At 40.1% G+C, this 15,653-nt stretch overlaps 1 protein-coding gene across 1 annotated transcript; it reads left to right on the top strand.

The window, feature by feature from the left end:
* Positions 1-12,615: 12,615 nt before the first annotated feature.
* Positions 12,616-13,287, top strand: LOC149080509 (uncharacterized). The gene has a single exon (XM_089238779.1). The coding sequence runs from the start codon at positions 12,616-12,618 to the stop codon at positions 13,285-13,287; it is 672 nt and encodes a 223-aa protein (XP_089094905.1).
* Positions 13,288-15,653: the final 2,366 nt, after the last annotated feature.

Below are 15,653 nucleotides of genomic sequence, written 5' to 3'. Positions count from 1 at the left end.
GCAGCTTCTGATGATGAATACTTTGAAAGATTGAATGCTGTGTTCGAGCGCCTGAAACAATATGGCTTGAAGGTAAACAAAAAGAAAAGTGAGTTTTTCAAGGAATCAATTTGTTATTGCGGATATAAAATCGATAAGAATGGTCTATGGAAAATATCAGCGAAAGTTAATGCTATATTAAATGCACCAGTACCTAAGAATGTGTCCGAACTGAGAAGTTTCCTGGGATTAGTTCAGTATTATGAGAAATTTTGTCCAAATTTGTCGACAATGATTGCACCTTTGAATAATTTGCTACGTAAGAATAGTGAATTTATATGGAATCAAAAATGTCAAACTGCATATGTGCTCTTGAAACGAGAGATAGCTTCTGATCGAATTTTAGCTCATTATGACCCTAAATTGCCTCTTGTGTTGCAGACTGATGCTTCATCGGTTGGCATTGGCACCGTACTCAGTCATTACATGCCGGATGGTTCGGAAAGATCCATGAAATTTGCATCACGTGCACTTTCAAGGACTGAAATGAAATATTCTCAGATTGACAGAGAAGCGTTGAGTATAGTGTGGGGTGTGAAAAAATTCTACCATTATTTGTTTGGGAGACATTTCTTTCTAGTAACGGACCATCAGCCCTTAGTGTCAATATCCTCTACAAACAAAAGCTTACCTGTACTCTCGGCAACACGAATGTTGCATTTTGCTATGTTTTTACAAGCATTTAATTATACGATTCAGTACCGAAACACCAAGGATCATGGGAACGCTTATGCTTTTACGCGACTTCCTGTAGAGAGTCAAGAGGACAGTTATAATTATGTTGACTGTTTCAACGTAATGCAGATTGAAACTGTGCCTCTAACTGCTCAAGAAATTTCCAGGACTACCCAACATGACAAATCTCTTTCTGAACTGTATCACTACCCGCACCTTGGAAGAGAAAAAAGATTGAATTTCCGTTGCAACATGGATGTATCTTACGTGGAAATAGGGTCATCATTCCACAAAAGTTCAGGCAGAAAGTTCTTGAAGAACTACGTATAATCAAAATGAAGACTTTAGCACGAAGTCATTGCTTTTGGCCTGGTATAGACAAAGATATCGAGATTTTTGTATCCCATTGTGAAACTTGTCAGAAAACAAGAAAAAAACCACCAAAAGTTTTGCGACATCCCTGGAAACGGCCAAATGGTCCTTTCCAAAGGATACACATCGATGATGCAGGTCCATACTTTGGAAAAAAAGTTTCTTGTAGTTTGTGATGCATATTCCAAGTGGACTGAAATCATTATAACACGAAACATAACTGCTAGTACCACTATATCACAACTTCGTAAATTGTTTGCCTCAAACTTTGGTTTCCGATCATGGAATTTCAGGAGTTTCTCAAGTCAAATGGCATCAAACACGCAGTATCGGCTCCATACCACCATGCTACGAATGGTCAGGCTGAAAGAATGGCCCAGTCATTCAAGTATTCGATAAAACTGTGACGGATCTACGTAAGAGATACGTTAACAATTCTTACTGATGTATAGAATAACACCACACTCATTAACTGGCGAAAAGCCGAGTATGTTGTTTTTGAAAAGAGAGATTCGCACCAGATTGGACTAGATGCATCCTGATGTGAGAGGGAGTGTGCAGAGAAAACTAGAATCACACACTCATGCATTCCATCGTGAATTTTCAGCGGGAGAAAAAGTTGCTGTTAGGAACTATTGTGGTGTTTAGAAATGTAAGTTTGGAACTGTACTGAACAGAGATGGTACCTTGTCATACAGCGTGCAAGTGGGACCTGAAATCTGGAGACGTCATGTCGACCAAATCCGAAAATGCGGAGTAGCTGTGAAGGACGAGAGATGAACAAGAGAATATCCGAGATGTGCCTCCTCTTGCCACTTCGGGAGAACAGTCTCGTAGTAATAATGACCAGTTTTGTTTCTCAGGTTCTCACACTGGTATTGACAGCCGACCTGGAGTGGAGGATCGGCCACACACGGCTGAGGACGAGACGGTTAGAGATGAGACTGGTGATGTTGTGTCATCGGGTGTCGAGCCGACGCTACCTGCCTGCTCACCCTGTGCTTCGTAGGTCCACTCGAAAAAGAAAACCTCCGGACCGACTTGGATTATGAAGATGACATTTGCAATGCTAAGAAAAGGAGATGTTATGTATGTGATTCCCTTATTGTTGGACAGATGGCGTTACCATATCATTGTATTGTATTACGGCTATTGAACGTTTAGTCAGTTCGCACCGCATTGTTGTTACAATAGTATCTCTGTAATCATGTGTCCGTTATTATCACATATTTGAGATGTCTGTAACCAAATTATTGTAATCAACTGCACCATTAAACAAAACACAAAACAATTATCATTCAGGTGATTGTCGCACAACACGAGCAGATATATATATTTCGGCGTCCCTGCTCTGTTTTCTTTCCTCTCGCCTGATCATCCCAAAGCTTTGTTGCAACCTTATAATTTTTTTTCCTTTTGGTTTTTTTTCCCTCACATATGATGTATCTTTCTTAATAGAGTGAAAGAAAACAGGTATGGTGATCTAACATTGTACCTACATTCTTATCACCTTATCTTTTATATACTGTCTTGCTGTTTTATATATGTGGTTCCCCCCCCCCTCTTTCTACTGTGCGGTTAGGTTAGCACACGAGGTTACTATATTTATTGCCGATTCGTGAAATAGAGAGCATCCAAATTTCTTGCCAATTCGCTTGTAAGCGAAGGGGTAAATTTCATTATAGGCCTGTATTGACGTTAAAAATATTAATACTCACATTTTTTTTGAGTGACCCATAATAACTCCGCCGAATATTTTTATATTTTCTTGCATATTTTAACGAGTAGAATTGGTGGTAATTTTTTCGAATTTTTTTGAGGATGACACCTTCTGACCCTTTCGTTGTTAGGGAATCTCTATATGATAAAATGTAATACTGACCGAATTGCATGTTAATAGCGTCAACGGTTTGGGATCAGCGATGGTTGTCCCATATAAATTCTGAACTCCCCCTCTATGGGCAACAATTCCTCCCTTATGAATCGATTTTTGCAGGACCCTTTCTTACTGAGTCTTTACATCATGAAATAAAATTACTGACCAAATGTCATATTTATATTTTCAGCGGTTTCGGCTCGGCATTATTTCTCTCTATGCAACCTTTGACCCCCTTAGGTGCCGAATTTTGAAAAACCCTTCTTAGTGAGTCATTATATTATAAATTGAAACAACTGACAAAATTTTATATTTATAGCTTCAGCGGTTTTGGCTGGGAGATGATGCCAGTCAATGAATCAGTCAGGACATGTTATTTTATATGTATAGATACTCTTTCATTTGTTTTTTTCTCTTCGTTTTCTTTTCTACTTCCCCCCCCCCTTCTTTTCCTTTTTCTAACGTGTGGTTTAGGTTAGAACAAGATTACCATATTTATCGCTGATTCGTCAAATAGAAGTAATTCGAATTCATTACCAATCGCTTGTAAGCGAAGGAGTTAATATCAGCTTTTCTCTCCTAATGACAGAAGGGAAAAAACAAAAAAAATTGATAGGATTGCAATTTATTACGCACTGGCGTTATAATTTCAACTTATTGTACCTAAAAGACACGATGAAACATTTTTATCATTACAGCTGAAAATCACCTGCATAAGAAATGTTAATTGCAAGTTACATAAATCATTTACATATATTAATTTAAAAACAATATTGCACCCAGCACAGATCTTTGAGGTACGCCTTTCTTCACCTCCTGAAAGGTACTAATATCTTTTTAAATTATAACTGCTAGTTGCCTTTCATAGCAGTATGACTTGAACCATTTAAGCTTGTTTCCTCTGACTCCCATTGAGAACAGTTTACTTTTTAAAGTTTCTGAAGCAACAAAATCGAATGCTCTTTTCAAATCTAGCAACATGGCAAACTCTTGAAGCATTTACACGAGACTGACATTCGTGGCAATTTGTTGCATTGGATAGAATCGCGGTTGCGAGAGATAGGTCACAGCAGGTTATGACCAACAGGGAATTTTCTGATTGGACAGGTGTCACAAGTGAAGTCCCTCGAGAAAGTTTTCTTGTCCACATGCTTTTCTCACTTTTTATCAATAAACTCGATCACGATATCAGTGGGATTCTTACCAAATTCACAGATTACGGGAAGCTAATGGGGTTAGTTGGGGATCCAAGCGATAGGGAGTTGCTCCAGACGAAATTGAATATGGTCGCAGCATGGGCAAATTAATGGAGCATGACCTTTAGTAATGAGAAGTTCATAATCGCTCATTTTGGTTCGAACAACCCACGTTTCACTTACGAGTTGAATGGTATCACTATGCCGGATGCAACTACGGTCACCGATTTGGGAATTCTCATTGACGAGAAGCTAAGGTTTTCTGAACGTTGGTCAGCGGTATTGGTCATTTATGTAGATTAGAAATAGTAATGGCGAGAGGACTGAGCCCTGGGGTGTGCCAGACTTGACGTGAAGGGAAGGGGAGTTCTAGCCCTTGTACAAGACAAACTGACTACGGTTAATAAGGAAGGCCTCCCCCACTTCAGCAGTTGAACATTTAGACCAAGGTTTGAAAGTTTTAGTAAAAGTTTATTATGGGGCACCCTGTCCCTTGCTTTGGAATGCTTTGGAAAATGATATCGGATTGAAGGTTATTGTCAATGGTGTCTGATAAGTGATGTATTAAAAGTGTTAATTGGGTAGATACAGATAACGATGATCTAAATCCATGTTGGTTAGGGAAGAAAAAGTTAATCGAATCGAGGTGGGTACGGATATTCTTGGCAATTATGTGTTCAAAGAGCTTGCAGCAAGAGGAGGTGATTGCGATAGGTCCAAAATTCAGAGGGTGGGACAGTGAACCAGTTTTATGGATGGGAATTATCTTATTAATTTTCCAGTCAGAGGGTAGATTAGAAGTGTTCAGTGAGACGTTGAAAATAATGAGGAGATAGTTGCAAATTTCATCGGCGCAGAATTTTAGGATATGATTGGGGATCCCATCGGGGCCAGTAGAGTGAGTGGGGTTGTAGTTTTTTTAGAAGATTCAGGAGTCCGGCTTTAGAAAAGGAGATGGGACAGGAGTTATGAAGTGAATCGTAAAAGACGTATTAGGGGGTGTGGGATCAGATCAAAAAACAGAAGAGAAGGCCCGGTTAAATTCGGAGGCAAGATCAAGGGGAGAGGTTAGGTCCGAGTTGGAAGTTTTGAGCGAGGAGGTACCTGCTGATTTGAGGCGGAGGAAATTCCAAAATTTTGAGGGATTTGTTTTAAGATAGGTAGGCAATGAGTGGGATAGGTAGTTTGATTTGTGGCGCGAAATAAGGTCTTTGAGGTTACGAGTGGAGATCGAGATTTTGTTTCTGAGTATAGAGGAGTCGTTGAAGTTGAGTTTAGAGACGTCACGTCGAATTTTTCTTTTCAGATGGATAACGTCACGGTTGATCCAAGCGTTTAAGAAACTTATAGATGAGGAGCACTTGGTAGGAACAGTGGCTTTGCATTTGTCGAAAAAGCTTTGAATTTACTCCAGAGACGTTGAATATCGTTAGAAGAGGAAGAGGAGATGAAGTCAGGAAAGTGAGTACGAAGGATATTTTGTATGACAGAGTAGTTAGCCTTGTTAAAGTTGAGTTTTCTGGCGCGATTAAAAGGAGGGATGGTATGACGAAGAAAGAAATCTAAAAAAGGGATTTTGTGGTCGGAACAACCATCAAAAACGGAAAAATGGAAAACCGGGATTTTGTTGGAACATATCGAGAACTCTGTTGTTGGCAGATAACATTGGCTCTGACCCAAAATCATTTTTTCGATACGTCAATAATGGATGTAAGGGAACAGTTGGCCCCCTCTCGATAGGAGGCTCTAAGGTAGAGAGCAATGTAGGCATGTGTAGTGCTTTCAATGACTTTTTCGCGTCGGTTTTTAATGGAGATAATGATATTCGATATACGGGTGTTGCATGGGGTAATAAAACCCTCAACGATATTCAGGTAGAAGACGTGGAGGTCCTAAATCTTCTAAGAAATGTATGTGCAAGCAAAGCACCAGGACCAGATGATATCTATCCCAGGGTTCTCAGGGAAGGTGCTAATGAATTGTTGAGGCCAGTCGCACAGATATTCAGGAGTAGTGTTGCTGAGGGTATCGTCCCGAGAGATTGGAAACTGGCTAACGTTGTTCCGATATTTAAGAAGGGTAGTAGAGAAGTGGTGTCTAATTATCGTCCAGTGAGTTTGACGAGCTCCCTCTCGAAAATTTTGGAAATTATCATCAAAAGGCAGTTTGTGAAGTGGATAGACGAGAATAATGTATTGTCGGATAATCAGCATGGGTTCAGGAAGGGGAAGTCATGTGTAACTAACCTCCTTTGCTTCTATGATTACGTGACTAAGGCTTTGGGTAAGAGCAAAAATGTCGACGTTGTTTACCTTGATTTCCAGAAGGCATTCGATCGGGTCCAACATGGCAAACTCTTGAAGCATTTACACGAGATTGGAATAGGGGGCAACTTGCCGAATTGGATAGAATCGTGGTTAAGAGATAGGTCGCAACGAGTTATGGTGAACGGGGAATTCTCTGGTTGGACAGACGTCACAAGTGGAGTTCCTCAGGGAAGTGTCCTTGGCCTCATACTTTTTTCACTTTTTATCGACAAACTCGATCAGGGTATCGATGGAATTACTAGCAAATTCGCAGATGATGTGAAGCTAATGGGGGTAATCGGGAATGAAAGCGATAGGGAGTTGCTCCAGACCAACTTAAACAAGATTGCAGCATGGGCAAATGAATGGGGCATGACGTTTAGCGTAGATAAGTGCATGGTCGCTCATTTTGGTTCGAACAACCCATGGTTATCTTACGAGTTGAATGGTGTCACTATCCCGGATGCAACTAGAGTCACCGATTTGGGAATTCTCATTGACGAGCGACAAGTTTTCTGAACATTGTTCAGCGGTTGTCAAAAAAGCGAATAGAATGCTTGGTCTCATTTTCTCTTCGCGTTCTCCTAAAGTCATTCTTCCGCTTTTTCGAGGCTTAGTTCGTCCTGGACTGGAGTATGCTGTAAGGTTTTGGAGACCATACCTACAGAGGGACATAGACGTGATTGAAGGGGTGCAGAGAAGAGCTACGCGTGTCCTTATTGGCACACAGGGCTTGAGTTATAAAGAGAGACTTCATTTTTTGAATATGTTTACATTGGATGAACGCAGGTGTCGAGGAGATATGATCGAAGTGTTCAAAATTTTCAATGGGATGGATAGGATGGACCATGAACTTTTAGTACACCGCCAATCAACTGCTTTTACAAGGGGACACCAGTATCGATTGGTGAGGGACAATGCAAGGTTATGGTGTCGCAGGGAATTTTTCTCTAATAGGGTTGTTAATAAATGGAATAGCTTACCCCCGGAGGTAGTAAATTGTAACACAATTGACACGTTTAAAAAGAAATACGATAAACATGTTGGGGTAAATCGAGAAGCTATCCATTCTTAGAATAAGACAACCATAAGTATTCTTTATGGGCATTGTATAATATTTTATCATGTGTATATATTGTTTATAATTTATGTTAATTGCATTTTTAATGGGGTTGCTGTATTTTTGAAACATGACATCCATATTTTTATGGGCATCTTTTTCTCAGCCACCTCGTTGGGCATTTTGCCTGTTGTGGCGTTGTATTTGTATTTGATACCATGGTTTCCCGAGAGGGACTGCATTTTGTGCCAATCTATACCGGGTAGATATCAATCACCGGCTATAATTAGGTGTGAGTTATGAAATCGGTCCAGTATTGTTTCAAGTTCAATGAAGTAGTGAGGGTCCGAGGCAGGGGGTATGTAAAGGGAAAAAATTGCAATGGGAGTGCAGTTGGGATGATGCCATTCGGCACCGACAATTTCAATATTTGATTCAAGAAGGATTTCAATTAGGGGGATAGAACTGTTGAAAACTGGGGCAACGCCTCCTCCGCGGGTATTTCCATCTTTACGAAAGGCAGAGAAATTCGGTGTTGCTGATATTACTATGCAACCAAGTTTCTGTAACCGCTAGGAAATTGGGATTATGAGCCAGCAGGATGGATTCGAAGGAAGATATTTTATTGAGTATGCTTCTTGTATTAACTATTCCGATTCTGAAGAGATTATTTCGGAGAGGAGAATGGGAAATTAAGGAGGGGGGTTCGAGGGGTGAGGATTAAAGGGAGAGGAGGTGAAGGTAGAGGAAGGTCAGAGGGAGGAGTAATACTGGGAGGGGTTTGGGAAAACGGGATAATATCATTAACGCTGGGATCCCAAATGTATTTGATGTTATTGATAAGGGCAAAGTTATGAAAGAATTTAACTTTCAAACCGGACTCACGGTATTTTTGGGAGGCCCCCAGATTTGCCCACGTAGCCTGCGTGTCTCAGGTGGAAAGTCCTCGGAGATTGAAATACTAGTATTTTTTTAATTTAAATGAATTTTTAAGGATTTCAGTTTGTTTTGGTTTTGAATTTATTAAATTTAATAATTGAAAGTCTGGAGCCGGGGATTCTTTTAGAGCCAATTCTATGACAACGGTCGATGTCGGAGGCGGAAATTTCAAGTTCTAGAAGGTCAGAACAGCGTTTAATTACTTTAGATTCAAGGGTCGAGGTAGATTCAATGTCCGCGGTCTCCTCCGGTATGCCGAGAAAAATTAGGTTTGACCGACGTGGACGGTCTTCTAGGTCGATAACTTTTGAGGCGAGAGAAGAACGAAGTTTAGAGAGGTCCGACGAGAGGTCGGGGACTTGGTGTTGGAAATCCTCAATAGGTAGAAATTTATCCTCTACCGCACTTAGACGTTCGGATAATCCGTTGAGTTGAATACTAAAGAAATCTTGCTTTTGGGATAGGAGCGTGAGTTGGTTTAGTATGGCAAGTTGGGTATCCTGGATATTGAGAAGGATGGAGGAATCGGAGGGGGAAGGGTTGTTTGGTGCTTTCGAAGGGTCAGAAAGGGAACTTGATCGTGTTTGAATTTGCGAAGCTTTGGGCGAATGGGTGACCCTTGGGCCGGGGTTAGACTCGATATCACCGGAGAGCAAAAGCAGTAGAAACAGGTGGATAGGTAGACGAAAAAACTGCTTATCGAGAGGAACAACCCTAAACAAAAAATGACTAAGGTAGGCCAAGACAAAGACAAAAACAAACATGTGATAGGTAGAGGAGCTATGGGAGGAACAAAAAACAAAGTACATCAGAAAATCAGATAAAGGATGCGAGATAATGATGTTATTAACTGTGACAAATCACTACAAGTTTCCAAACATTTAGTTGAAGAACATTTTGTGTGACGTGGCAATTACGTTGGCAATACCTTGGCAAGGTGTGGAGCTTTGGAGTGATTTATCTCACAGTAATTAACATCGTTAGACATGGCTCTACATCAGATATCAAAAACTTTTCGCGGGAAAAGAATCTCGCGACTTGGCTACTTATTTACATGAAATGTTGTTGATAGGATTTCACTTCTTTTGTAAGTTCGTACTATTATTTATTCTCTTTTGCTTCACTTCGGGCATTTTGTTAACATCGTTTTATTTTTAAACTACATTTTGTTCATTGTTTTGCTATATTATGTCAAATACCCACGTGTTGAAAGATATGATCGGTTTTAACGAACATTTCCGTATTTTGCGCTGTACCGACCTCTTTTTAAACAATTTTTCCTGACAAAATTATTTTTTCCTTTCATCCCCAAGCCCAATTCTGATCGTGGTTTATAAAGGTGTTTCCCAATTTTCTTTGAAACGTGACGACCTTTTCGATACTAATTTTGTCAGTAATTCCCCCCCCCCCTCCCTTCGTAAATCACGAATTTTCCCGTTTATATGATCGTGAATGAAAGTTTCTTCGGATTTTGACATTTTTCCTTGTTTTGTTGTCTTAAACATTTACCTTCATACTAAATTTCAAGTTTCTAGAGCTACTAAAAGTGCCTCATATTTTTTGATGATCGGTGAGTGAGTGAGTCAGTGTGTGGAAATAACAGCACACACACGAGACAAATTCAAATATCTCATGCACTACAAATGATAAAAGTGTAAAATATGAAGGGTAAGTTTGATTTGCAAAGTGTTTTAGATATATGTCAAATTTTGAGTATTTGGATATCTCCAGTTCGGAGATATGAGGCGTCCAAAAGTGCATCGAGTTGCTTTCAGAAAGGAATGTTACGGCCGTGCTTGTTGTGTAATAACCATCATCACCGCCAGCCAAAGAATTGGGCAGTCAAAGCCGTCCGGATGGGCAGGGGAACTGACAAACAATGTATATGCTCTGTGTGTTTGTGTATGTAATGTTTTTCTTGATTTAAATAAAGTGATAATACAACATGGTGGCAGCGGTAAAAGGCCATGACAACAAAGTAGCAGCAGAGAAAAAAAATGTTCTGATACACATCAAGTAGATGAAAATCAGTACTTGCAAGGAACTTTCAATCTGAAAAGTAAACATGACTGATCCAGAGCACTTTCCTTTTGCCATTCCAGCAATACAGATGAACCAGCCGGACAATTTTACATTTTCAACACCTGCAAACTGGTCAAGATGGATAACTCGCTTCCAGAGATTCCGTATAGCTTCTGGGCTCTCCACCAAGACGGGAGAAGAGCAGGTAAACTCGCTGATTTATATTATGGGTGAACAAGCCGAGGACATTTACACTTCTTTCAAGTTGGCTGACACTGAAAGGGGAAACTATGAATTTGTTGTGAAGAAGTTTAGTGATCATTTCATTGTTAAAAAGAATACAATTTTCGAACGAGCACAGTTCAACAAACGTGTGCAGCAAGAAGGAGAATCAGTAAACAACTTCATTACTGCTTTATACAGCCTTGCTGAACATTGTGATTATGGAGAATTGCATGATCAACTCATACGCAATCGTATTGTTGTTGGTATTCGAGATAAACCTATAAGTGAAAGGTTGCAACTGGATGCCGAACTTACACTAACAAAAGCGGTAGAACAAGTTAGGCTTAGTGAATCAATCAAGCAGCAACAACATAAACTCAATGAAACGGAAACCAATGTTCCTATACATGCAATGTCTTCAAGAAAATCTGATCACTTTCAATATCAAAAGTCTGGTGTGAAAAATAAACCAAAGAGCAAGAACTTTTCAGATTCCAAACATTCGGAGACATGAAAATGGTGTGGCAAGCAGAAACATGAGAGAAGAGTATGTCCAGCTAGAGATGCCAAATGTTTTAAATGTTCGAAACTGGGACATTTCGGAAACGTTTGTTTAGCAAAGAAACCAAACCAGCATTCAAAAATTTCGTTCTTGGGTCATATTCAAGACACCACAAACCAGGATTGGACAGTTTTTGTCAATATTATGAATAAGAAATTGAAATTTCGACTAGATAGCCGAGCAGATCATACAGTAATACCTGCAACTTTGTATCACAAGATGTTTCAGAAATTGAATTTGAAACCAGCTGATAGAACTCTCTGTGGTCCAGATAACACTCCGTTAAAAGTGCTGGGCATGTTCGAAGCACCTCTGAGCTATGTAAACAAGAAATGCACAGAAGAAATCTATGTCATCGATAGCTTGAAAAACTGTCTTCTTGGGAAACCAGCTTTGATATCCTTTGGTTTAGGACCCAATATCAGTGCTGTTCAATGGATTACTGCAATAGATCCGAAAAAAGAGTTTCCTGAACTGTTCGAAGGACTTGTACTCATGAAGGAATGCTATTCCATACAACTCAAGCCTGATGCCATTCCATGTGCAGTAACATCGCCAAGACGAGTACCTATACCTCTTTTGAAGAAGACAGAAATCGAGATAAAAAGGATGGTCGAACAAAAAGTCATAACTCCAGTCACCGAGCCAACAGAGTGGTGCTCTCCTGTTGTCATAGTGCCCAAAAGTGATGGAAAGGTGAGAATTTGTGTGGATCTGATCGAGCTGAATAAAAATGTTCTACGGGAATTACATCCCTTACCCAAAGTGGAATACACACTGAATCTCTTATCTGGTGCTAAAGTGTTCTCAAAACTGGATGCAAATTCAGGATTCTGGCAAATCCCATTGGATGAAAAATCATCTTATCTCACAACATTTATTACTCCGTTTGGAAGATTCAGATTTCTTAGACAACCCTTTGGAATCTCTTCCGCTCCAGAACATTTCCAAAGAAGAATGATAAAAATTCTTTGTGTATAAGTCACCAACAAATAAGAAGGAACTGAAACAGATGTTGGGCATGGCAAATTACTTGGCTCGTTTTGTTCCAAATTATGCAGAAGTGCTTTCTCCTCTAACTATGCTTCTCAGTAATAAAATAGATTTTATCTGGGATATACCTCAGCAAAATGCTTTTCTCAAATGGCTGATCCTGTTTTGAAAATCTTCAATCCCACCCAGGAATCCATAGTTACTGTCGATGCATCTTCATATGGCTTGGGAGCCACCTTACGCCAAAAGCAAGATGATGGTCAGATTGGTGTTATTGCCTATGGTTCCAGAACTTTAACCACAGCCGAGACTCGATACGCCCAAATCGAAAAGGAAGCCTTAGCTATTGCATGGGGTTTGAGAAAGTTAAGGATTACCTAACAGGAACTCATTTCAAGATAGAGAGTGATCATAAACCTCTGATTCCTATCCTCTCCAGAAAACATTTGGACGACTTGTCACCAAGGCTACAAAGGATCAAATTAAGGATGATGCGATACTCTTATGACATAGTTCACATTCCAGGAAAGGAACTGTATGCAGCAGACGCTTTATCCAGGAGTCCTCAAGTGTATCCAAACAAGACAAATGAATTGGAAGACGAAATAGATGCATACGTTCAAATGGTTAAACAGACTCTACCAGCTTCATCGAAAGGACTGGAAGAACTACAAGAAGCACAACTTGCTGATGAAGTTTGTCAGAAACTTTCATCATATACAATGACGGGATGGCCTGCAAAGAAAGATGTCGATTCCTTTTGTCTACCTTTCTGGCAACATCGTTATGAAATCTCCATTCAGGATGGGATAGTGATGAGAGGCTGTAGAATCATCATTCCTCGATCACATCAAAGGGAAGTTCTAAATCAGATTCACGAAGGTCATTTTGGAATTACAAAATGCAGAGCTAGAGCCAGATGTTCTGTTTATTGGCCTGCAATAAGTAAAGAAATAGAAGAAAAGGTAAAAAAGAACAGGCACCAATCTCTCATTCCAACACCATTTCCTGAGAGACCATGAGAGATGATTGGCATGGACTTGTTCAAGTACAAGAATTCGTGGTATCTTCTTTTAGCTGACTACTATTCTCGTTTTCCTGAAATGGCAAAACTAGACTGACAGCTGCTGAAATCATAAACCATTGCAACTCCATATTCGCTCGACATGGCATTCCATATATTGTTCGATCAGACAATGGGCCTCAATTTGATCCAGTGCGAACATTGGAATTTCAAACATTTTCTAAAAGGTATGGATTCACACACATTTCTAGTAGCCCAAAGTTTCCTCAAAGTAATGGACTGGTTGAGTCAGCAGTTAAAACAGTTAAAATGCTGATTAAGAAGTCTGAAGATCCATACATTGCTTTGATGGCATATCGAGCAACTCCCCTGGAAAACGCATACAGTCCAGCAGAGTTGTTGATGGGTAGAAGAATTAAAACAACTTTGCCAATAGCTAAAGGTCAGTTGCAACCACAAGCAGTGGATAGAAAAACCATCGAGGTCAAGGAAGAAAGGAGAGTTGAAAGACAGTGCCAGAACTACAACCAAAGACATGGTGTGAGAGATCTAAAGAAATTACAGGAAGGAGAAGAAGTATGGATAACTGACAGAAGAGCTACTGGTGTAGTACTAAAAAAGACTTCATTCCCAAGATCTTATCTGATTAAGTCGGGAAATAACATCTATAGAAGAAATTTTAGGAGACATCTAATCCCATCACCAAATTTCCACCCAGAGAAAGAAGAATTGGACTTTCCTTCATTAGAACACTGTCCTGCAGCAACTCCATCGAATTCGAGTGAAAACTCAACTGTCAAACTCAACTCACTAGAAGTGGGAGGATGGTTCGCCCCCCTAATAGGCTCAACCTATAAAAAAAAAAGAGGGGGGAGATGTGTAATAATCATCATCACCACCCGCCAAAGAATCGGGCAGTCAAAGCCGTCCGGATGGGAAGGGGAACTGACAAACAATGTATATGCTCTGTGTGTTTGTGTATGTAATGCTTTTCTTGATTTAAATAAAGTAATAATACAACACTTGTTGTTCGACTTTACGGGGCACTGCGACGCCTCTCATTTGATCATTTTTGTCGCACCATGGTCATTTTCTGCACACGAAGGCTAATTAGACCGGGACCTACAATTTATTGCCAATTCCGAACGGCAGCCTTTTTTATATTCATCGAGAGGTTGGTGCGCCAACCCCTTGATGTGGGACTCCCTGTGGTAGCAATCTTTTTCTGTGGTGATGTCACCGTTTTGTTGTACCCTTCTGTCAGGGAAGTTTCTGACAAGGACGAACCGGGTATCGAACTCACGACTAAACATCCTTTGGCACTTAGGCGAGTATCTTATCGACCTGGGCTACCGCACCCCTGCAACGCCTCTCAGATCCATAATTTTTTACCCCTTCCTCGTTGATTTTTTAAATACTATTTTGTTTTATATTTTATTTTGAAAGAAAACGCAGAGAATTTTTTTGAATTTATTCCACTGGCGTTTGGACGCAATATTACGTTCGTGATCTTGAACAGGTTAATGTAGAGAAGCATCTGCACGTTCACACATTTATCTTTTAGTACATTGTCCCTTACGCGAACAATCCACTAATGATAGTGTCATCAACTTGCACTTTCCAACGCATGGCTACCCCCGGAAAATTTTGCCATTTTTGATAAGTATCATTACCTTCGTCGTTCGCTACCATTTACCACGGAATTTTAATTTTTCCCTTACGCGAACATTAGTGGTGGCTTTTTCTCACTGTAGATAATATTTATTTAACCTCAAGGCCCGTTTACACGAGGCAAGTGCTTTAGTTGATAACTTAATTTTTAGTTGCCAAGTACGATACGATGTATGCAGACGATAAGGGCCGTTTACACGGCTTTAGTTGGCAAGTGCACAAGTGATTTAGTTGGGATTTAGTTGGTAAGTGAATATGAACGGTTCTATTTTTTCCGGTTAAGTAGACCTATGCGCATGCACCAGTGGGCGTGACCTGCCACTCTTGGAGGGGTCTTTTTGCTCTCTCACGGAGGGGTTTATTTTGATCTCAAGCGTGAAGCTGTTCATACTCCGCCGTCTCCTGAAGTTTCGCTAGAATTCCGCGGAAATATTGGATGGTGAGGTGGCCAGAGGACACAAGCTTCAAGTTTGTTGAAAAATATCTTCGCCATGAATGTTTGTTGAACTATTGAAATGAAAATTACCTTAACAAACAAGCTAAAAATTATTCGATGTTGGAAAATGCAATGGAATATTCTGTCGACGTGATGTCAGGAGTCGAAAAAAATTGAAGATTCAAAAATATATATCGGGTGGGGAGGATTTATATATTAAAAACTGGAGGGGGGGTTTCGAATATTTCTCTCGTCCA

The sequence above is a fragment of the Pholcus phalangioides genome, unplaced genomic scaffold (assembly GCF_987345545.1).
Source record: "Pholcus phalangioides strain wild (caught in Gottingen) unplaced genomic scaffold, Ppha-v1.0 ptg000011l_1, whole genome shotgun sequence".
Lineage (NCBI taxonomy): Eukaryota > Metazoa > Arthropoda > Arachnida > Araneae > Pholcidae > Pholcus > Pholcus phalangioides.
The sequence above is the reverse complement of the archived record's forward strand: the minus strand, read 5'-3'. Positions and strand labels throughout refer to the sequence as shown.

What these genes read in the sequence shown, in the direction of transcription:
- LOC149080509 (XM_089238779.1), top strand. Translation starts at nt 12,616, where the DNA reads ATGGGGTTTGAGAAAGTTAAGGATTACCTAACAGGAACTCATTTCAAG.